The sequence below is a fragment of the Callithrix jacchus genome, chromosome 5 (assembly GCF_049354715.1).
Source record: "Callithrix jacchus isolate 240 chromosome 5, calJac240_pri, whole genome shotgun sequence".
Classification (NCBI taxonomy): Eukaryota; Metazoa; Chordata; class Mammalia; order Primates; family Cebidae; genus Callithrix; species Callithrix jacchus.
In genome coordinates this window covers 147,341,963-147,367,163 of record NC_133506.1, presented here as the reverse complement: position 1 = coordinate 147,367,163, position 25,201 = coordinate 147,341,963, and the positions used below count along the sequence as shown (strand labels likewise).

Genomic DNA, 25,201 nt, shown 5'->3' with positions numbered 1-25,201 from the left:
AAATAAAACATGGACACTGTGTTCTACAAGTTCACAGGCTGATATTTCACAGGAATACAATGTATCCTGAACCCAATTCCACACTCTGTAGAACTCAGAACATCCATGTATCAAAAGACATATATTAAGTATCTACAACATGCCATATCAGTATATGATATTAGCTTATATGGTGAGTTCTATAAGTGAATAATTAGAATCTGGTAAATGCTAGGAAAAAGTGAGCAAACACTTAATGCTGTCTAATTAGGACATAAGACCATATGTTTGAATTGATTCTTAAAAGACAAGTTTGGTAAGTCAAGACAGAAGGAAGGGTACACCAAGCAAAGTGAATATTCAAAGAGAATATTCAAAGGAGAAGCAAGATGGTACTTGCATGGTACTGCAAATAGTTATGTAGGTATGCAGCAATAAACAGGAACAAGAGCAAGAGGCACCTCGGATGTCTTCATAAGGGATTTTGACATCCCCCCACCCCCTCAATGACAAAGATGAGAGGCAAGATTAGACAACCAGGTAGTTGTTTGAAAAACAAGACTAGAAGCAGGAAACCAGCTAAGAGACCACAATATAATAATCCAAGCAAGAATTAAAGGTAGACCTACACTGTAACTCAGTTAACAGAGAAAAACAATTTCAAACCAGCAACAGATCTTAGTAGCTGATGGCTATGGCAGGTAAGGAAGTGAGGGGTCAAGAAGACACCACAAATTAGACACTGAATGTTATCAATAACCAAGATATACAGTGGCATATAGTTGTGAATGAGTGAGTGTGTACAGGTAGGGGTGAATGAAAAACAAGGTTAAAGGAAAACATATGGGCTCACATTTTTATTTTTTATAGGAACGTGCCCTGCCTCTGTGAGACAGGGAGGATACTTAACTTGGTGTTGGTATTCATTTTAGACAGGTTAAATTTTAAGTCCTATGTCATGGAGATGAAGATGTTCAGAAGAAACCAGAAATAAAATAGAATGAATGCAGAAAACTAGGAGGGGGAAAAAAAGTATCCAGGAGTCAAATGTGACTAGGGAGGAGCTGAAGTACTGAAAGACATCTGAGATTATCAAAGAGCACTATGAAGAGTAAAAGAAGAAAGAATCAATGACACAGCTTGGGAGAGTTTTTGAGGGCAGGACAAAGGCCAAGAAGTCTTACAAAACAAAACAAAACAAAAAGAAAAAAAAAACACCAATAACAATCTAAGAGCTAAGAGAATAAAAGTTCCAAAAAACAAGAATGGTCAACTGTCAACTGCAGCAGAGGGCAAGAAAGATGAACGCCATGAATTTTGTCAGTTAAAGGCTGGGTGCAGTGGCGGGCGGATCATCCGAGGTCAGGAGTTCAAGAGCAGTCTGGCCAACATGGAGAAACTCCATCTCTACTAAAAATACAAAATTAGCCAGGTGTGGTGGTGTGCACCTGTAGTCCCAGCTACTCGGGAGACTGAGACAGGAGAATGGCTTGGACATGGGAGGTGAATGCCACAGTGAGCCAAGATTGCACCACTGCACTCCAGCCTGAATGAGACACAGTAAAACTGCATCTCAAAAAAAAAAAAAAGTCAGTTAGTTGATCTTATCAAAAACATTTTCAATAGAGTGGTGAAAAGGAAAGGGAAAATACTTGGAATTAAGTGATGAACAAAAGGTGAAAAAAGTAGCCACCGTAAGTAGAAACCTTTTCCCAAATTGTACTGCAGTTTTCCAAATGTACTAACCAAAGAACCTTTTCCTCATGTAACATTCTTTGTTCTGGGGTTCACAAAATATCACAAGGATTTACACATGGAACATTTGTAAGTTAAGAGATGTAACCAACATAGAGGGATCGACTAATACTGAAAAGAGATATATGAAGGAATACATTGCTGGAAAAAATAAAGATGGCTTTCAGCATATCACAAACACCTATCTGTCTGAGACAGGAGAAAAAATAAGAAAGAATATGAATGAAAATGTTACATAGGTAGAAAGCTGATACATGAGGTAATTTTTTTTTTTTTTAAGAAACAGGGTTTTTGTTTGTTTGTTTTCTTTCGTGTGAGATGGAGTTTCGCTCGTTGTTCAGACTGAAGTGCAATGGCGCGATCTTGGCTCACTGCAACCTCTTCCTCCTGGGTTGAAGCTATTCTCCTGCCGCAGCCTCCCAAGTGGCTGGGACTACACCCAGCTAATTTTTGCATTTTTAGTAGAGATAGGGTTTCTCCATGTTGGTCAGGCTGGTCTCAAACACTCAACCTGAGGTGATCCGCCCACCTCGGCCACCCAAAGTGCGGGGATTACAGGTGTGAGCCACCACACTTGGCCTGTTTTCATTTTTCAAGAGACAGGGTCTTACTCTGTCACCCAGGCTCTAATGCAATGTTGCAATCACAGCTCTCTGATGTCTCAAACTCTTGAGATTCTCTTGCCTGTGCCTCCTGAATAGCTGAGACTACAGGCACATATCACCACACTCAGCTAATTATTTTTTCTTTTGTAGAGACAGGGGTCTCACTATGTTGCCTGGGCTGATCTCAAACTCCTGGGCTCAAGTGGACCCTCCCCCCGTCAGCCTCCCAAAGTGCTGGGATTACAAGAATGAGTTATTACGCCTAGCACACACTTCATTCTTTTTAAGAATAGACAGAACCACAATGAATTCTTAACAACCTTTTTTCTCCCTTCTCTGAAAAATACAAGGTCATTACTCTAAAGTGATAAAGTAAGGACTGAGTAGGTCTGAGAACATTAAATCTTTAGAGTATCAGCTAGAGGGAAGAGGAGGTCTAGGGTGATGATGGAAACATAAAGTAGTACTTTTATAGAAAGGCCACTGCAGCTGCATCACAGTTCTATAACTCTTCAAAGTCCCCAGGCACCCTAAGTAGATAGCTATAGCTTCACCTTTACAAAGTCCAATCCATTCACCAAAAGCCTACATTATTCCATTTCCTGGGGCCAGAGATTACAAATCACCTGAAGTATTACCAAAACCCAGTGAGTAAAGACAGAAGTAAATCTACTGAGTTTCCAAAAGCCCGTTAGATCTTAAAAGAAGCAGTAACAAGCAACTAGAATTCACATGAGAATGTATAGGCCAAAAGATTTTAAGTGAGCATTCTTATAATTAAATACCTCTGACAAGAAATGCCATTTAATCAGACAAGGGGAAAAAGTAGCATCAAAAGAGATGCTGACAAGGAGATAACGCAATCAAACAGATCACCTAACACAACCACAGTCCAACAGTTCTTATTCAATTGTATCGCTTCATGGAGTAAGCTAAAACAACAGGAATATTATAATTTATGATTCACAACCATACAACTTGCATAAGTCTGAGACAAAATTAGCATGCTTTTATTTAATGTGTCACTACTTTTAAGTAAATCTTAACCTGCGATACTACGAGAAATTTACAAAATCATACATTTCCCAGACCCTTTCATTCAAGGTGAAATGTAAAATCATGGGAAAAAACACATTAAGTTGTCCTTAAAAAAAAAAAAAGCATTTATTTTTCTAAATATTCAAGTGAGTTAGCATTTAAGTGTGAGCCCTTAAAAGAAACCAAGCATCACTGCCCCATTCTACACATACCATGATTTAAGGACATATGAATATAACTGCAGGCTGTTCTCTAAATATAAACAAACATCAACTTTAGGAGATAAGGTGATAAGGTAAAACAGGACAAAACACATTTATTTAATATCTATTATGTGCTTGGAAATTTGAATCCTCACATCAATTCTATAGGTAGGACAGGTGACAAAATATTTCAATCACAAGCAATGGCATTTAAACTACACAGTCATAGAACAAATGAAAAATCCTGCATTCACATATAGATTGGTCAGGCAAAGTTACAGGTAATCATCCAGTGACAGGTAAATATCCTAGGCAAAGTCTAGGAAGACTACGAAGGAGTAAGTTGCTAGAAAAAATAAAGATGGCTTTCAGCATATAACGAACACCTATTTGTCTGAGGCAGGAGTAGAGATCAAAGTGAATTTGCACTTAGGTGAAACAAAGTGTTTTTGATATGGTGTCTCAGGTGATCTTCCATCCACCACCTGCTTGGTGTTTGGGCTGAGATCATGAAAAAACTATAAAACAGAGAGGCTGGCTGGGTAATGTGGCTCACGCCTGTAATACCAGCACTTTGGGAGGCCAAGGTGGGCAGATCATGAGGTCAAGAGATCAAGACTATTTTGGCCAACATGGTGAAATCCCATCTCTGCTAAAAATACAAAAATTAGCTGGGCATGGTGACATGCACCTGCAGTCCCAGCTACTCTAGAGGCTGAGTTAGGAGAATCACTTGAACCCGGGAGGCGAGAGAGAGAGAGAGAGAGAGAGAGAGAGAGAGAGAGACTTTCTCACTAAACAACACTGAGGTAATTAAGTCTATTACCAGGCTGAAAAGATTGAAACTAGCAAAAATACTCTGACAATGTTAAACTTTAATTTTTTTTAAACATGGAAGATCTCTAACATTCCAAAAGAAATAATTATCCTATGTACTAAATCAGTTGTGTGACACTAAAACTAACCAGTGGTAACACATGGTGGCTGTAAGCCCCAATAAGTCTGTGATTAATTTTTTAAAATACAGAAAAGCCAGATCCAGCGTGGTGGCTCACATCCGTAATCCCAGCACTTTGGGAGGCTGAGGCAAGTGGATCACTTGAGTCCACGAGTTCAAGACCAGCCTGGACAATATGGCAAAACCCCGACTCTACAAAAAAAATACAAAGAAAACCTAGCTGGGCACCAGTGGCAAATACTTGCAGTCCCAGCTACTTAGGAGATGCAGCTAAAGTGAAAGAACTGCTTGAGTCAGGGAGGTAGAAGCTGCAGTGGGTCATGATGACACCACTGTACTCCCTCCCACCTGGGTGACAAAGTGAGGCCCTGTCTCAATCGACCAACCAATAAAAAATAGTAAAGTCTTAAAATAAATTACCTCAAAATTATACATATTACCCAATAAAATAAAATTAAGGTCTGGCATGACAGCTTATACCTGTAATTCTAGTACTCTGGGAGGTCGAGGCAAGTGAATTGCTTGAGCTCAGGAGTTCAAGACCAGCCTGGGCAACATGGTGAAACCCTGCTGCCCACAAAACAAAACAAAACAACAACAAAAAAATTAGCCAGGCATGGTGGCACACCCCTGTGGTCCCAGCTACTTGGGAGGCTGAAGAGGGAGAATCGCTTGAGCCTGGGAGGCATAGGTTGCAGTGAGCCAAGACTGTGCCACTGCACTCCAGCCTGGACAACAGAGTGAGATGCCATGTGGGGGAAAAGAAAGAAAAGAAAAACTAAGAGAAAGGGAAAGAGAAAGGGAACAGGAAAGGAAAGAGTGGCATTTAGAAACAAGTAAAATATTGAGTTGGTGCAAAAGTAATTGTAGTTTTTGCATTAAAAGTAATGGCAAAACTGCAATTACTTTTTCACCAACCTAATATCTTCAGGATACAGAAATAAACACATGTTTAACCTTAAATATTTACAATCCAGTAGAAAAAGACAAACCGGCAAACAAATTTAATACAAAACAATGAAGTGTTAAACACCAAGTATACTGGGAATAGTAAACTAAGTATACACAAATTATGTGTGTGTATACATATATTCTATCCTGCCTGCTATGTAGACAATTAATCCCAGAGAAAGTAGCATTTGAGCCATCTCTCTTTTGTTGTTTTGTTTTTTGAGACGGAGTCTTGCTCTGTTACCAGGATGGAGTGCAGTGGTGCAATCTTGACTCACTGCAACCTCCACCTCCCAGGTTCAAGCGATTCACCTGCCCAAGCTTCCCCAGTAGCTAGGATTACAGGTGCACATATCACACCCAGCTAATTTTTTCTATTTTTAGTAGAGATGGCATTTCACCATGTTGGCCAAGATGGTCTCAATCTCCTGACCTCATGGATCTGCCCGCCTTGGCCTCCCAAAGTGCTGGGATTACAGGCATGAGCCACCACACCTGGCCTGAGCCATCTCTTAAAGGAAAAAGAAGTAAGATTTGTTTTTCAGGCTCAGTGAACAATGGTTCAGAGAAATGACAATGTATTTTATATTTTATGTAATATAAAAGATCTCATATGCTTAGAATATAGTATATGTGGATAGATACAAAACGATAGACCCAGATAGGTAGAATAGATTCAATCCTTAAAAATTTAAAAAAATTATTCAGAAGCTGTTTATGTATAAGGAATAAACAATGTCAGTATTTTTAAAAACAGAAAGAAGGGTAAGATACTGTGGACTTTTAAAATGTAATAATTAGAGGTAAATAATATAGCAGGAAAATCTCAAGATTTAGGACAGATCTTGGATAGAATTGCAGCTCTACCATGAACTAGCAATAAGCTTTTCTAAAGCCAAGTTCCATTGTTAAATGGAGATAATATGTGATTATTTTTATAAAGACTTATTGTAACAAATGTATATTGTCCAATATATTCTATTTCAATTAATAATTTGTCCCAGGACTTTCCTTCTTAATAATAAGTGTTAGATTAAAAAAGTAATCCCAGGGAGAAAAAAAAGTAGAAGAATGAAAAAGATGACAGTCTCAGAGACTGGGAAGATAATGCCATAAACTGAAGGAGTATAGGAGAATACAAGAGAAGTAGTAAATCTGGAAAACCCAAACCGAAACTGTGTTTTTAGACTTTCCAGATTTGTAGTGAGAGTGGCATATTTACCCACATCCTAAAATATCAGAGGCACAAAAAATTCTGGACCTTGAACTCAGAAGACAATTCTAAAAGAAGTAACATTCAGAATCAATGGCATAAAAGAGACAGCAAAGAACAAGTGAACCAAGAACAGGAGCTCACAAGGAGCCAGGGATGAAACAGAGTTAAAAGCACAAAGAAAGGCAGCTGTGGTAGTTTGTGCCTATAATCCCAGCATTTTGGGAGGTTGAGGTGGAAGTATCACCTGAGGGCAGGAGTTAGAAATCAGCCTAAGCAAGGTAGTGAGACCCCTGTCTCAACAACAACAACAAAAATTTAAAAAGTGAAGAGAAAGAAATTTCATGGCCAGTATAGTGGCTCACACCTATAATCCCAACACTTTTGGGGGCCAAGGCAGAAGGATAGCTTGAGCCCAGGAGTTTGAGACCAGACTGAGCAACACGGAAAGACACTGCTTTTACAAAAAGTTTAAAGAAAAAAGAAAACTCGCTGGGTGTGGTGATATGTGCCTGCAGTTCCAGCTGCTTGGGAGACTGAGACAGGTGGATCACTTCAGCACAGGAGTTTGAGGCTGCAGTGAGCCATGATTGCATCACTGCAGTCCAGACTGGGTGACAGAGAGAGATCTGTCTCAGAGAGGGAGGGAGGGAAGAAAGGAGAGAGGGAGAGAGGGAGAGAGGGAGAGAGGGAGAGTGGGAGAGAGGGAGAGAGGGAGAGAGGGAGAGAGGGAGAGAGGGAGAGAGGGAGAGAGAGAGAAACAATAAAAAAGTAGCCAGCAATATTAAGTGCTCAATAAAACTGCTGGATTTGGCAATTATAGAGATCCCTGGAAAACTGTGAGAGCAGTTTCAATAAAATTTTGGTAACCAATTTGCAGACATTGAAGGAGTAAGGAAATTTAAAGAAAATAGTACAAACTATTCCAAAGGTTCCCAACTGGGGACTTTACAAACATATTAATGGGGATCAGATGGGTCTTATCAATATTTCAAACAGCCATATGAAGAATAAATTTACCCTCTACAAAGCTACAAAAGATTAAGAAAAATATTAAGCTTTTCTGTTTCTCTAATTAGCAGCTCCATACATATATATTTCAAATGAAATCACTGTTTAATATATGCCATGCTTGGCAGACAGGCTCCTTCGTATCATAAAATCTTTGGTAGAAAATAAGTTAAAAGATTACTATGCAATAAATGGTGGGAATCATGGGCCTCTTGAAAGAAATCCAGCACTGAAGAGAATAAATGCAATATGAATGACTGCATTTCAGAAAAGCTCAGAAACTCAGAGGAAGGTTTGGTTAAGTTTCTTGTTAGTTGGTTTATTGGTTTTCATTTGTTTTCAGAAGTAGAAAAAGACCAAGATATTAGGTCAAGATTAAGAAACAAATGTAAAAAAAAAATGCTTAAAGTTCCAGAAAGAAAAGTAGTTAAAAGGCACTGAGGAAAAAGATGAAGCACAGGGAAAAATGACAGAGCTTACAAATGCTGCAGGGTCATGTGTAAGTTACAGTCCATGTATAGACAACTATGGATGCATTCTCATCCTCAAAAAATAGCTGTCCTACAGAAGTTCAGTTAACCTGTTGGATAATTAAACCAACTGTAGCTAGTAGAGCTACAGCACATAGAAGTAGAGAGATTTTGAGTCTGACAAATATGAGCTCAAATTTCTGCTCCTCTAGTATCTGTTTAACCTTAAAGCTACTTAGCTTCTCTGAAGATGTTTCTTCATCTAGCAGCAACATCTATCCCATAAGCTATTAGCAATGCCAAAAGACAATACATGTAAAGAGCTTAGCACAGTGCCTGGCACAAGACAACCATTTAAGAAATACAGCTATAATTATTAACATAAAGTATTTTAAAACATTTTTCTGACCCTAGGATCAAGAGGACCTAAGAAGGAAACAAATGGAAAGTGAAAAGATGAATATGCTCCCGATACAATTTTTTAAACTTGTATATGTCAAAAACACAAACAGGTATTAAAATATGTTCTAATCACACAAAAGGAAAAAAATGGTATGGAATTGATATTTTTCTCTTACAAGAAAAAGAGAAAAATTCCAATACAAAAGCATTAACATACTCTTTGCTATGTATAAACTATTCCAGATCCCTAGTTTAGGAATCCATACAGACAGTAACGGAGACAAAATGGGCATTTTTCAGTATTTCAATATGTGCCTGGTAAAGTGAAGCATTTTAGAGATTATAAAGCTCTAAATTTGGGGCATAGCATTCCTTATGTCCTTAAAGGAAAAGAATTACTTGAAGTATAAAATAATTGTATTTGAAATATTAGATTCAGAAAACACCAATTCAATATTTCACACATTAATGCAAATCTATTACTATTTTAATTATAAATTAAACATAACTATAACCAACCTAATGATTTTTCAAGGTACCTCAGAACTGCCACCAGGATAATGGGGGCAGCTGTGAAGAGGTCGAGTGGCTACACCTCTGCATTATTAAAAATTTCGCCACCACAACCTACAAGTTAATTCCAGTTTCACTTCTATCTGCTCTTATTTAGTTGGGGTCCAATTATTTTTCAGACCTCGTTTATAAACTGAAAAATAATTGTAACAACCCATATCAAAAAATCTCTCTACTACTGATATCAAAGACGAGCAAATTCAGTTAAAACAATTATATCATTATTCATAATGGAGATAGCCAAAACTTTCCAATAAAAACTTAAGCATATGGTTAGATGAAACCACCATCTTTTCTTTAGAAAATATTATCAAAATATCAGCTGGAGCAAATCATACATTTTACAATATTTGCTTTGGAATAATTTATTTATTCCTATGCCCAAGGCAACACAGATACTACTAATGTATCAATATTAAACAGAACAAAATACTGTGGAGCCTATTCATAATATAAGGTTGGAAACAAATAAAACCAAGTTGTTACCTTTGTTACATCTTTTCTGTGTATGGTATGTACATGTGGAATTATAGGCTTTGCTTCAGAATATTTTTAAATGCAAGTTTGGGAGGAAAGACATTCTACCTCTGGCTAAATTGAAATCTGGTTAATAAAACTACATTATAGAACAATTACCAATTTTTCAAAATTGGAAATGATTAAAATCCAAATTAAAATGGCATATAAATTTTTTGTTGGTACTTCAAAATCCTTTTTAGAAGCTACTTGAGTTATAAATTTTCATTTGCATTATTCAGTATTGACAGTAAAGGCAGAGTCAAAGACAGAAACGTATTTGTAATGACTCTATGACAACATCTATTAAAGTTAGTTTTAGAGCAACTCTTGGCAAGTTTGTTTACACATAATTTTTGTTTTGTAGTCAAAATGTTAAAAAGACAACATATGAAACTGCTTCTTCTTCAGATTCCAAATAAATGTGACTTTGTGTAATACATTTTATATGACTTTTTTTTTTTTTTTGAGACAGAGTCTCACTCTGTTGCCCAGGCGGGAGTACACTGGTGCAGTCTTTGCTTGCTGCAACCTTGGCTTCCTGGGTTCAAGCCATTCTCCTGCCTCAGCCTCCCGAGAGGCTAGGATTATAGGCGCCCACCAACACGCCTGGCTAATTTTTTTTTTTTTTTAATTTTCTGTGGAGATGGGGATTCACCATGTTGGCAAGGCCGGTCTTAAACTCCTCACCTCAGATGATCCGCCTGCCTCAGGCTCCCAAAGTGTTGGGATTACAGACGTGAGCCACCACACCCAACCTTATATGACACTCTTGAATACAGTTCTACCCTGAATAAATCATGGGTATTAAAAATAATTGAACTAAAGTATTAATAAAATTGAAAAGGGAAAAAACTAAATTTAACTAAAAATAGTAAAATATTCGGCCAGGAGTGATGGCTCAAACCTGTAATCCCAGCATTTTGGAAGGCTAGGGTGGGCAGATGACCCGAGCTCAGTTCGAGACCAGCCTGGACAACATGGTAAAACCCCATCTCTACCAAAAATACAAAAAATTAGCGGTGGTGTGCGCCTGCAGTCCAGCTACTTGGGAGGCTGAGGCATGATATCTTGAACCTGGGAGGAGGAGGTTGCAGTGAGCCAAGATAGCGCCACGGCACTCCAGCCTGAAGGACAGAGCAAGACTCTGTCTCAAAAAAACAAAAAACAAACAAAAAAAGATAAAATATTCTACAGAGAGGAAAAGCTCAAAAAGCCACCAAGAAAAAAATTATTTAGTTGGTTAAGGGGTCACTAACCTTATTCTAATTAGAAATTTTTTAAATCACCTAAGTATATCAGCTAAGTCATCCAATCCTTTCACACCCATCACCCCAAACAGATACAGAAAGCAGCCAAGATATTCACTTTCAAGAAATGTCTAATAAAAATTATTTTTACCTGTAAATTGTTTTCTGTGACTCTGTTCCACCAAACCATATTGATGGGTACTCCTGATTTACACCTGTCAGCAAGGCAGCCAATAGGGTTCTTTGCTTTTCGTGCCTTTGATCCCATCGGAACTAGCCTCTCCTCCAGCATCCCCAGGCGATACTTCCTTGGCTAGGAAAAAGAAGGAAAGAAACCAAGCCACTCCTAACATCCCCCACACTAAACTAAACTAACATAACTAACATATAGAAGATACTGGAAATGTTGGGATAGGAAACAGGTCAAGTTTCTAAAACATCTCTTCTAATATCCTTACCACAACCCACCATCTCCCACCCCTGCACCAAACCCACACCTCCAAAATAACCCACCATCCTAATGGGCTGAAGAATATTATATAAAGCAACAGATGTTTTTAGAAAAATACATTTTAATCTGATTTTATAAGACTTTACTTAATGAATAGAAATTTAACTTGTGAGCAAAGAAAAATGCTTTGCAAAATTTTTTTTACTGTCACTTACCTATTCTCACTTCAATATGAAGAAATGCTTTCAAGGGCACAAAATAGAGATTTTTTATTTTAAGTTCTCCAAACTACATCTTTTTCAGCTCCCCATCTTGTTACTTTATTTCTTACTGACAACTAACTCACTTTAAGAAAAAAAGCAGTTGATGCCTAAGAAATTGGATTTTTTTTAAAGTTTTAATTCTATGCACATTAGGCCTGATTTCAAGTCACTCTATCTTAAACAGGCATTCAACCTAAGTTATTAATGAGAGAAAAAACAAAACTCAGAATAAAAAACAACAAAAACAAAACAGTAACAGAAATTTAACTGATCTTTTAAATCTCAATAATATCAACAGATTGATACCGAATAAATCATTCAATCAAATCATAAATTCTTTGCCTAACAGAAGAAAATGAATAAACCATCTGAATAGTGGTTAGCAGAACTTTTATCCGTGAAAATAAGTGATTGTTTCCACCATCTTGCTTCTTTTAATTACAGCTACACTGTAATTAAATTTGTACTACACTGCATCTTAAGGAAAACTGTATGTATTTTTTCCCTTCAGGAAGCACTAATTCACACTTGGGAAGGTATCTAATATAAACACTGAAATAAGAAAACATGTGTTTACTCATTGTTCTGTCATGAGGTATAAGACTGCTGAAACAAAGAGTTAAAATTAAGTTTCTTCAAAATAAGATGCTGGCCAGGCTCATGCCTACAGTCCCAGCACTTTGGAGGTCAAGGCAGGAGGATCACTTCAGCCCAGGAGTTCCAGAACAGCCTGGGCAACATAGGAAGACCCTATCTCTATTGGAAAAAAAAAAAAAAAGCCACAGCCAGTAAAACATATTAATAACTTTTTCTAGTATAAAGAGAACCAACCTGGAAAAGACCTGATTTCTAAATTTCAAAAGCCTTGCAAATAATGCCTGTGTAAATTATTCCATGCAAATTAGATTCTCTACTACACAAGTGTGCATCCGATATACTGTCTTTGATTTAAGAAGGACAAGGCCAGGTGTGATGCCTCATGCCTGTAATGCCAGCACTTTGGGAGACTGAGGCGGTTAGATCACTTGAGGTCAGGAGTTTGAGACCAGCCTGGCCAACATGGTGAAACCCCATCTTTATGAGTACAAAAATTAGCTAGTTGTGGTGGTGCATGTGTGTAATCCCAGATACTAGGGAGGCTGAAGCAGGAAAATCACTTGAACCTGGAAAGCAAAGGTTGCAGTGAGCCAAGATCATGCCACTGTATTCCAGCCTGAGCCACAGAGCAAGACTCTGTCTCAAAAAAAAACTGGGCACTGTGGCTCACACCTGTAATCCCAGCACTTTGGAAGGTTGAGGTGGGCAGATCATGAGGTCAGGAGTTTGAGACCAGCCTGGCCAACATGATGAAACCCCATCTCTACAAAAAACTAGCTAGGTGTGGTACCTATAGTCCCAGCTACTCAGGAGGCTGAGGCAGGAGAATCGCTTGCACCTGGGAGGGAGACGTTGCAGTGAGCTGAGATGGCGTCAATGCATTCCAGGCTGGGCAACAGAGTGAGACTGTCTCAAAAAAACAAAAGCGGGGGGAGTAGGGGTGGGGCTCACACCTGTAATCCCAGCACTTTGGGAGGCCAAGGGGGCGAGAGTTCAAGACCAGCCTGGCCAACAGGTGAAATCCCATCTCTACTAAAAATATAAAAATTAGCCAGGCATGAAGAATGGTGCCTGTAATCCCAGCTACTCAGGAGGCCGAGGTGGGAGACTTGCTTGAACCCGGGAGGCAGAGGTTGCAGAGAGCCAAGATTGCACCACTGCACTCCAGCCTGGGGACAGAGCAAGACTCTGTCAAAAAAAAAAAAAAAAAAAAAAAAAGGAAAAAAATAACTAAACTTGCATTAAAGAAAGGTCTTTTTTCTTTTTGAGACAGTGCCTCATTCTGTTGCCCAGGCTGGAGTGCAATGGCGTAATCACAACTCAGTGGCAACCTCCAGTTCCCAGGGTCAAGTGACCTTCCCACCTCAGGCTCCCAAGTAGCTGGGACTACAGGCATGTACCACCATAACAGGCTAATTCTTGTAATTTTAGCAGAGATGGGGTCTAATTATGTCACCCAGGCTGGTCTTGAACTCCTGGACTCATGCCATCCACCACCTCCCAAAGTGCTGGGATTATAAGTGTAAGCCATCACATCCAGCCCAGTGGACAGAGTTTTATGAGACTAACATACTTACACCTTTATGAAATCTTGAACCAATCTAACTACTCTCTATGTCTATATCAGAGGGAATTTTTTTTTCTTTTTATTTCCTATGATACTTTAGAAAAGCCACGGAGGGAACTTTTGTGAATAAGTATGTACCCTTAGTGATTCATGCCATGGAACCACATTATACGTGAAAGAATTTTAAAACAAGTTATTTCTAACAACTTAATTCCTTAGAAAGAGTGTAAGAAATAAATTGCGTATTTTTGTGTTCAAATAGAAAACTAAAAGGCTTTGACATACAATAAGAATAACATAAACTTAATTAGATATTCATTAATTTAAAATTTATATTTGGCCAGGCAACAGTGGCTCACATCTGTAATCCTAGCACTTTGGGACCCCGAAGTGGGCGGACTGCCTGAGCTCAGGAGTCCAAGACTGACCTGGGCAACATGGTGAAACCCCATCTCTACTATAATACAAAAGAAATTAGCCGGGTGTGGCGGCATGCGACTGTAGTCCCAACTACTTGGGAGGCTGAGGCAGGAGAACTGCTTGAACCCAGGAGGCAGAGATTGCAGCGAGCCCACTGCACTCCAGCCTGGGTGACAGAGACCCTGTCTCTACAAAAAAAAAAATTATATATATATGAAAATTTCTGGGCTAAATATTAATCTTACTCTACCAGGAAAGTTCAACATATTTACTTAATTAAAATGTTTACTTAATTAAAATCTCGAGTTGCCAAATAATTTATACCCGGATACCCAAATGCCAGGTCATATAACTGAATGCATGAAAATTATGATTTTAAAAGGTCTTCTGTAATTCAGATCCTTCACAAATTCAGATGTACTTTTTTTTTTTTGACACAGAGTCTTTTTTTTTTTTTTTGAGACTCCATCACCCAAGCTGGAGCGCAGTGGTGTGATATTTCACTGCAACATCCACCTCCTGAATTCAGGTGATTCTCTTGCCTCAGTCTCCCGAGTAGCTGGAATTACAGGCATGCGCCACCATGCTTAGCTACATTTTGTATTTTTACTAGAAACGGGGTTTCACCATGTTGGCCAGGCTGGTCTCAAACTCCTGACCTCAGGTGATCCACCTACCTTGGCCTCCCAAAGTGCTGGGATTACAGGTGTGAGCCACCATACCGGGTCTCAGATGTACTTTTGACACAGTTATTACAGTCAATGCAATTTACTTTCTATGGAGTACAGTAAACATTGAAAAAAAATGTTTATTTGGTTTGTTTTTGTTTCTTGGGTTTTTTGGTTTATTAGTCAGGAGGGTCTCACTCCATGTGCCAGGCTGGAGTGCAGTGGTGCAATCTCAGCTCACTGCAACCTCTGCCTCCCGGGCTCAAAGGATCCTCCCACCTCAGCCTCTTGAGGACCTGGGACTACAGGTGTGTACCACTATGCCCAGCTAATTTCTGTACTTTCTGTAGAGACGGGGGTCTCTCTATGTTGCACAAGCTAGTCTCAAACTCCTGGGCTCAAGTGATCCACCTGCCTGGCCCCAAAAAAGGTTTTAATTTTTTTTTTTTTTTTTTTTTGAGACAGTTCTGCTCTGTTGCCAGGTGCCAGGCTGGAGTGCAGTGGCGCAATCTTGGCTCACTGCAACCTCCGTCTCCCGGTTTCAAGCAATTCTCCTGCCTGAGCCTCCTGAGTAGCTGGGACCACAGGCGCGCATCACCATGTCCAGCTAATTTTTGTATTTTTTATTAGAGATGGGGTTTCACCAAGGTCTTAATCTCTTGACTTCGTAATCCGCCCACCTCGGCCTCCCAAAGTGCTGGGATTACAGGCGTGAGCCACCGTGCCCGGCCCCAAAAAATGTTTTAAATATATCCAATGTATCATCCTCACTCCTTAACTGCACTCATTAAATAATGATGTTTCTTCATTTCTAAAAGGGAATTCATCACTCTTCTCCCTCCATTCCATGCCCAAAAACCCTTAAATAGCCAAATACCTCTCCTCTTAGGTAGAAGAGATCTCCAAAAATGTGCCATTATAAACCCTAAATTTTTTCAATAAACAGCCAGAGATTAAACTCTAATCCAAAAGTAAATCTCTTCTGTGATACTAAATGAAAAGATCCTAAAGCAAGCTTGTCCAACCCGAGGCCCAAGATGACCCTAAATGCGGACCAACACGAATTTGTAAACTTTCTTAAAACACTATGAGACACTGCAAGTTTTTAAAGCTCATCAGCTATCATTAGTGTTAGTGTATATTATGTGTGACCCAAGACAATTCTTCTTCCAATGTGGCCCAGGGAAGCCAAAAGATAGGATACCCCTGCCCTAAGGTATCAATACTATTTAATGTACCATTATAAGCAACAGAATACAAAATAACACCTGAAAAGAGATGGTAGGAATGGAAAACATGATGGTGAGACAAAAAGATTATATAGAAAAGTTTCATTGCATAGACTGTAAATTGTAACAATACTTCATCTATATGCTAATTTCAAAATGACTACTCTTTGAAGAAAAAAAGTACTTTTTTTTTTTTTTGAAACGGAGTTTCGCTCTCGTTACCCAGACTGGAGTGCAATGGCGTGATCTTGGCTCACCGCAACCTCTGCCTCCTGGGTTCAAGCAATTCTCCTGCCTCAGCCTCCCGAGTAGCTGGGACTACAGGCGCACGCCACCATGCACAGCTAATTTTTTTTGTATTTTTAGTAGAGACAGTGTTTCACCTTGTTGACCAGGATGGTCTCTATCTCTTGACCTCATGATCCACCCGCCTCAGCCTCCCAAAGTGCTGGGATTATATGCATGAGCCACCGCGCCTGGCCGAAAAAACGTACTTTAAACCAAACATCTGAGAACCTACTTAGTATGAGGAACTGTTCTAAGTATTTGGAATACAATGATGAATACAACACACACCTTTTGCTGGAAGACAGAATATAGGCTAGGAGGTAACAAAAATATAAATAATCATAACCCACTGTGATATAATAATGTGTAGGTAATCATGTATGAATAGAGCAAAAACAAAGGTGGCGTCACAGAGAAAGTAAATGTCTGAGTCAAGTTATGAAGGAAGAATAAATGTGCCTAGATAGGAAAAATGAGTGATGGAAGTTCGAAGTATAGTCTGGGGAAAAGTATGTATGGAGGCATGGTGATGTTTAAGGGAAACCACAAGTATTCAGTTCACCATTAGTAGAGGTCAGGTTTGAGAACAAAAGATGAAGCTTAAATACAATTTTTAAAAGTATTGCTTTAGTGTCAAGCACAGTGGCTCATGCCTGTAATCCTGGCACTTTGGGAGGCTGAGGCAGGAGGACCGTTCGAGCCAAGTTCAAGATCAGGCTGGGCAACAAACTCAGTTGATCCCCATCTCTACAAAAAATGAAAAAAGTAGCCAGGGATGGTGACCCATGCCTATAGTCCCAGCTATGTTGGAGGCTGAGGTGGGAACATCGCTTGAGCCCAGGAGGTCAAGGCTGCAGTGATATATGATTCCCTGTCTCAAAATAAAATTAAAATTAAAATAAGTAAATAAAAATTATTGTTTTAGATCCTATGCTAAGGAATTTCAGCATCATTCCATGGGCAAAGAAGAAATGACAAAATCAGATTTGCATTTTAGAAAGGAAGGTCTGTAGCAGTGTGGAGGATGAATTGGGGAAGAGGGAGTAAAAGTAGCAGTCGACAAGTTAGAGGACTCTGGCAATAGTCAGGGTTTCTCAACATCAGCACTATTGTCTTTGGATAACTCTTTCTTGTGGAGGGGAACGGGGAGAGGGCTGTCCTATGCATTGTAGGATGTTTAGCAGCATCTCTGTCCTCACACTGAATACCAGTAAGCACCAACTACCCAGTTGTAACAACCAAAAATGTCTCCAGATACTACCAAATGTCTCCTTTGAGGGTGAAAAGATACAACTGCCCTGGCTAAGAATTGCTAGTGGAAAAAGGATACGAACTTGAGGCAATAATAACAGAAATAGAGAACTAGTGAAGGCTTACTTGTAGAAACATCTGGTAGGTTAAAAACAAATATTGGTGATTAACTGGAAGCAGGTACTAAGGGAAAGGAAGAGGTTAAACAAAACACGAGAAAATAAATGGGGCAAACAAAATTTTATGAGAAATGTTTATTTACTAAAGTTTTCTCAGTTCTTTAAGATACAAGCCCCTTACTTCAGAGCAAATCAAAGCAACAACTCCTCTTCCCTTCTTAGCTTCTAGAAATCCTTACCTAGACTAACCTTAAGAACACAATAGTCCCCCAAAAAAGGTAAATTCCCTTATTAATCCTCTATTCTTAATAGCCTGATCAGTCACATCTTGCTGGTTATTATGAAATAAAAGCATTCTAAAATGCTATGTCCTATTGATAACCAGCTTTTCTGCTCCACTTACATGTCATTTAACATTGTACACAAAAATTTCCAATCCCCTTGATATGGTTTGGCTGTGTCCCACCCAAATCTCATCTCAAATTATATCAATATTTCTCATGTGTCGAGGGAGTGACTGCATCATGGGGGTGGTTCTGTTATGCTATTCTTTCAATAGTGAGTGAGTTCTCACAAGATCTGATGGGTATATAAATGTTTGACAGTTCACATACACTTCTCTCTCCTGCCTCCCTGTGAAGGAGAGGCTGCTTCCCCTTCCACCATGATTTTAAGTTTCCTGAGGCCTCTCAGCCATGTGGAACTGTGAGTCAATTAAATCTCTTTTCTTAATAAATTACCCAGTCTCGGATATTTCTTTATAACAGTGTCGAAATGGACTAATACACCCCTTTTCCTGTAGTAAAACATCCAGCAGAGGCCAGGCACAGCAGCTCACACCTGTAATCCTACCACTTTGGAAGAGCAAGGCAGGAGAACTGCTTGCAGCCAGGAGTTCAAGGACCAGCCTGGGTAACACAGTGAGACCCCCATCTCTACCCACCCCCCAAAAAATTGTTTTTAATAAGCCAGGTGTGGTGGTGTGCCTGTAACTCCAGCTATTCAGGAGGCTGAAGTGAGAGAATCACTTTAGCCCAGGAATTTCAAAGCTGCAGTGGGCTATGACTGTGCCACTACACTCTAACTTGGCAACAGAGTGAGACTATCTCAAAAAAACAAACTGACCAGTGCAGTGATTCATGCCTGTAATTCCAGCACTTTGAGAGGCCAAGGCGGGCAGATCACCTGAGGTCAGGAGTTCAAGACCAGCCTGGCCAACATGGTGAAACCTTGTTTCTACTAAAAAATACAAAAATTAGCCAGGCATGGCTATACATGCCTGTAATCCCAGCTACTCTGGAGGCTAAAGCAGGAGAATCACTTGAATCCGGGAGACCAAGGTTACAGTGAGTCAAAATTGTACCACTGCACTCTAGCCTGGGCCATAACGGCAAGACTCTGTCTCAAAAATAAAATATAAAAACAAACAAACAAAAACATCATAAGGCCTGAATAAAAGTTCTCAAGGACAAGGAAAGGTTTGAAAATATATTCTAAAGTGGCACTTTTCAAACAATAGTGGACATTAGAATCTTCTAGCGATCTTGTTAAAATAAAACATCCTGATTCAGTAGGCCTTAGAGCAAGGCCTAAGATTCTGTGTTTCTATAGATGCTCCCAAGAGTGCACTCCTGGTTCGGTAATTGCACTTTGAGAAGTAAAGTTCTCAATAATGTCAGAGAAAAGATTTGGAGAAGAAATAACGAGTGGTACAAACAGAAATTGGGATCACTCCCAAAAATGAAAACGAGTAGGGGTTTAAAAATTCAACATATCAAGTCTTTGTGGCTCCTTGTCCCTTTGGAGCTTGACCTCAACACTGAGAGCTTTTAAGACCACTACTTGTAGTCCCCAAAGCCCTAGCTTTTCCAAAAACCTTTGCCTCATTTCACAAAAGCCAGTTCCAGCTGGGCTTGGGGGCTCACGCCTGAAATCCCAGCACTGTGGGAGGCCGAGGTAGGAGGATCACCTGAGGTCAGGAGTTCAACACCAGCCTGGCCAATTGGTGAAACCTCATCTCCACAAAACACCAAAATTGGCCAGGCGTGATGGTGGATGCCCATAATCCCAGCTGCTTGGGAGGCTGAGGTGGGAGAATCACTTGAACCCAGGAGGTGGAGGTTGCAGTGAGCCGAGAACGAGCTATTGCACTCCAGCCTGGGTGACACAGTGAGATTCCATCTCGGGGGAAAAAAAAAAAAAAAAGCCAATTCCAGTGGTTTAGGACTGAGGGAAGTCCACTCTCATTCCTAATAAGGGATGTAAGCCTCCAGACTCACTATGTCAAAGGAAAGAACAGCAGAAGGTAATTTTAGGACTTTTAATTCTGAAGTCTTAGATGCACACATGTATACTTTTTCATTCCTTTACTTACTCAGCATTTCTGTAAAAACCTCTCTATCATTCTTAAAAATAAAGTTATCAAGATGATCTATTCTCTTCTCCCCAAAAAGCTCAGAGTCCAGCTAAAGGAACAATCTATAAATACACCACTTGTATAGAAAATGTAGTTAAAGCTACCAAGTAACAGACCAATTTTCAGATCACAACTCTTTTGTAATTGCAAAACAGCACCATTTCCAAAATGCCTCACATTATCAGTCTCATATTATTACATATCATGGTCTACTCATTAATAATAAACTAGAGAAAATGAACTGTTGCTTCAGGACAAAAAGTTTTCAATGCTGTGAATTGCAAGAACCCCCTTTGAACATCAAAAATGTAATCATTGTATAAATAATCATTTCACTATTTGTACTCTGCAACAATGTGGTTGTTTTTCTTTTTTTTTTTTTTCTTCTACACAGTTTTTTGTTGCCCAGGCTGGAATGCAGTAGCCGGAGGATAGCTCATTGAAGCTTCAAACCCCTGACCTCAAACGATCTTCCCACTTCAGTCTCCCACACAGCTGACACTACAGGTGCACACTACCATGCTCCATTAACTTTTAAAAATTTTTTGTGGAGACCAGGTCTTGCTGTATTACCTAGACTGGTCTCAAACTCCTGGCTTCGAGTGATTAATCATTAATGGTATAATTTGATATTTCTTATAATTACAGATATGCTAAAGTATCAGGCTATTTAATGAACAGAAAAAAAAACCATTAGGAGTCAGAGGAGATTGTAAAAGAAATGCAGGCTTCTTTTGAAACAAACGTATAGCCAGGCGTGGTGGCTCAAGCCTGTAATCCCAGCACTTTGGGAGGCTGACGCGGGTGGATCATGAGGTCAAGAGATCAAGAACATCTCGATCAACATGGTGAAACCCCGTCTCTACTAAAAATACAAAAAATTAGCTGGGCGTGGTGGCACGTGCCTGTAATCCCAGCTACTCAGGAGGCTGAGGCAGGAGAATTGCCTGAACCCAGGAGGCGGAGGTTGCGGTGAGCCAAGATCATGCCATTGCACTCTAGCCTGGGTAGCAAGAGCGAAACTCCGTCTCAAAAAAGAAAAAGAAAAAAAAGAAACAAATGTATAGTAAATCCTAGGCTAGAGGTTTCTTAATTTATGTATCTAAGACCCTTAGGGTTGTCAGGGGATACCTTGTAACCTTGTAGAGTAGATGCTGGAAAAGATAATAAATTCATATATTTATTAATGCAGTGTTTGAAAGGAGATATATTTCACGTATGTGTACTACTATTTTTCAAATTTGTAAAGATATTCTGATTAATAAAGCATAAATCATTTTAAAATGTCATTTAAATCATTCATTGGGCCAGGTGCAAGGTGGCTCAGGCCTGTAATCTAAGCACTTTGGGAGGCTGACGTAGGAAGATCACTTGAGGCCAGGAGTTCAAGACCCACATGGGCAACACAGTGAGACCCAGTCTCCACAAAAATTTTAAAAATTAGCTGGGAACGGTGGCATGTGCCTGTAGTCCCAGCTAAACTGGGTGGATGCAACAGGAGATCACTTGAAGTCAGAATTTGAGACCAGCCTGGGCAACATGGCAAGACACCATCTACCATCTCTGCAAAAAATAAAAATAATTCAAAAATGAGAAAAATAAATTATATCAAACATAGCAGAACATAATTTACATGTGTAAACATATATATACATTTTTTAGCCTCTGCTATGAGTTAGGTCATTGAGGGGGACAAGCATTATCTATATAGTAATTTTTAAAAGTCTCCAAAACAGTCTTCACTTACATTCTTAAAATCTCAGTGTTACAAAGGAATTTTATGCAACCAAAAATAAAATCAGTTGAAAGATCTTGCTATGCAAGGGCACATTCAACTTCTAAAGAACTGGAACATCAAACTGCAACTTCTTATATCCTTGTGCTTTAGACTGGAACCACAATACATAGAGATATGAAGAAATAAAATAGTATGTCAAAGTTATTAAAATGTTTTAGCGAAAATAAGTTGTTGTATTTTTTTGAGACAGGGTCTTGCTCTGTTGCCCAGGCTGGAGTGAAGTGGTAGAAATACCGCTCACTGTAGCCTCAACCTCTCGGGCTTAAGTGATTCTCCCACCTCAGCCTCCCAAGTGGCTGGGACTACAGGAGTGTACCACCAAGCCAAGCTTATTTTTGTATTTTTTGTAGAGATAGTGTTTTGCCACGTTGCCCAGACTGGTCTTGAACTCCTAGACTTGAGTTATCCACTCATTTCAGCCTCCCAAAGTGCTAGAATTAGAGGTATGGGTCATCTTACTAGGCCTTTTCTTTTTTCTTTTTAAAGACGGGTCTCACCACTTTGCCCAGGCTGGTCTCCAGCACTCCTCTTGCCTTATCCTCTTGCCTTTCAAAGTGGTGACATTACAGGCATGAGCCACCATGCCAGGCCAATTTTATTTCTTTAAACAAGAAAGTTACTTCCATGACAATCTATCAATTGTAATGAAAATGTATTTGCAGCTTCAAACCCCTGCACTCAAACCTCTCACCTCAGTCTCCTACATAGTTGTCACTATGTAGCTGCCAGAATGTCTACTGGTTTGTGAGCAAAAGGTTTCCATTTTATTTAAATTGTATGTGTACACCTTTTCAGAAATGGGTTTTACTATAATTTAAACAAAGATGGTAGATAATGAAAAGTGGTTCTGTACATACTTTGATACAGATAAACAAATTTTTTTTTTGAGACAGAGTCTCACTCTGTCGCCAGGCTGGAGTGCAATGGCGCAATCTCGGCACACCACAACCTCCGCCTCCTGGGTTCAATAAATTCTCCTGCCTCAGCCCCCTGATTAGCTGGGAGTACAGGCGTGCGCCACCACGTCCAGCTAATTTTTGTATTTTTTAAGCAGAGACGGGCTTTCACCATGTTGGCCAGGATGGTCTCGATCTCTTGACCTTGTGATCCACCCACCTCAGCCTCCCAAAGTGCTGGGATTACAGGTGTAAGCCACCACACCCTGCCTCAGATAAACAAATTTTTAAATTGCAGATCCTAATAGAAAACTATAATAACTACCATTTGACAAGTGCAAGGCACTATACACACTTTATATCCATTACTGTATTTAATTCACATAATTCTGTGACATAGGGCCTATTTTATACCAACTTTACAGATGATAAAAATAAGTCTGAGAGGAAACCTATTATCTCAAAATTAATATAAGGTCGGGTTCTAACACCTGTACTCTTAACTATAACATCTTGTCTCCAACTCAAAGAAATCGATTCCACACTCTATAATACTTAACACATTACAATTTTAATGTCATTCTAGCTAAGCCTAAGATAACCAAATACAAATACCCAAATGAATAAATCTTTTTTTTTTTTTTTTTTTTTTGAGACAGAGTCTCACTTTGTCTCCCAGGCTGGAGTGCAGTGACAAGATCTCGGCTCACTGCAATCTCCACCTCCCAGATTCATGCAATTCTCCTTCCTCAGCCTCCCAAGTAGCTGGGACTACAGGGCACCCACCACCACACCCGGCTAATTTTTTGTATTTTTAGTAGAGATGGGGTTTCACCATGTTAGCCAGGATGGTCTCGATCTCCTGACCTGATCTGCCCACCTTGGCCTCCCAAAGTGTTGGGATCACAGGCGTGAGACACTAAGTTGAGCTGAATAAATATTTTTATATTTAATTAGCATGGACGCAATCAAATGAGAACAGCTAAAGACTTCATTCAAATAACTAAAATTAAAAAGTTCTCCTTCCCCATTTCCAAAATAAAAGGACAACAAATCTTGAGAATAAAATAGAATTGGGGAAAACCACATGGTTTTGGTTATATTTAACTTGGAGCTTAGGCTAGCATGCTTGTGGATGAGAATTTTAAGTTCACCTTTACAAATTCATTCCCTACATCTACCTTCTAGGAAAACAGGGATGAGCTACCAATAATGCTAGGCACCTAAATACCAGCTATTACACTTTGCAAATAGAATGACCAGATTGTAAAGAAGCCAACCAGCTAACCTCAGAATGATCTAGTTTGTAGGTCCAAGTGGTAAATGCACCATCATTTTACTAAACCACCATTACTGAGTAAGAACTCAAAATCTTCAAAGCTATAAAAACTAGATGATGAGTATAGCCAACAGTATTATAAACTGTATATAAAAGTCATACGAAAATTTCAGTTCACATGTTTAAATACGATAAAGCATCAAACACCATATCACCTACGATAAAGCATCAAACACCATATCACCACACTCACCTTTAAAAAAAGGGCTTCCAAAACAAACTAATGAGAGCTCTTGTTTAAAAAAAAAAAAAAAAGTCAATTAATAGAACAAAATTCTCCTACAATCATGAATTTGGAGGAAGCTTTCTTGATTCAACAAAAACAAATGGTCACTGTACACAAAGTGCCAATTAAAATAAAGTACAGGAAGTACATGGTTGAACCTCACACTTGTTAAAACAAAATTTAATCTGTTCTTTCCAAAGTACATCTTTATATCAACCCCATCCAGGAAACTCAACCACAAATACTCTTCACTTAACAGGAAAAGAAAGGCAACTCTCAAAGTCTTTCTCTATAAGAACTACCATATTTTTAGCAAGTTTCAATCTAGTGTTACCTGTATATTTTAAGAAAAGAATACACAGACTGGAGATAACCAACAAAAAGAACATTCAAGCCTACCAGTTAAAAAACAGAAAAAAGAGAGAACACACAGCCATTTACTAAGGGAAACTGATGAACAGAGATCATTCACAATAAAAATCACAATGTATTCAAATTAATTATATAAAAACAATAATAGTCCTTTATATTCAAATTACTAACTCATTAGATCAGAGAGTTCCATGTTACTCTAACAAAAAAGGGCTTAATATTTTGCTATTTTAAACATAGTATGAGAGAAACAGAGTAAGCATGACATTTCAGAACTGATAACATAAGTTACTTATGAAACTCAAGACCAAAAACAATATGGAGGAAAAGACTGTAATATCTGATAGAAGAGATTTACATCTCTAATGTACAAAGAG

The 25,201-nt window shown here is 39.1% G+C and overlaps 1 protein-coding gene across 5 annotated transcripts in view; it reads right to left on the bottom strand.

The window, feature by feature from the left end:
- Positions 1-25,201, bottom strand: part of PAN3 (poly(A) specific ribonuclease subunit PAN3) — a 163,317-nt gene that overhangs the window by 93,376 nt on the left and 44,740 nt on the right. For 3 of the 5 annotated variants that reach the window (XM_002748916.7, XM_008998068.5, XM_078375224.1), the window contains exon 5: positions 11,076-11,237. The exons of the other annotated variants lie outside the window; for them this stretch is intronic. In XM_002748916.7, the coding sequence (XP_002748962.1) occupies positions 11,076-11,237 (162 nt within the window). The remainder of the gene's footprint in view (positions 1-11,075; positions 11,238-25,201) is intronic. 5 annotated transcript variants of the gene reach the window in all.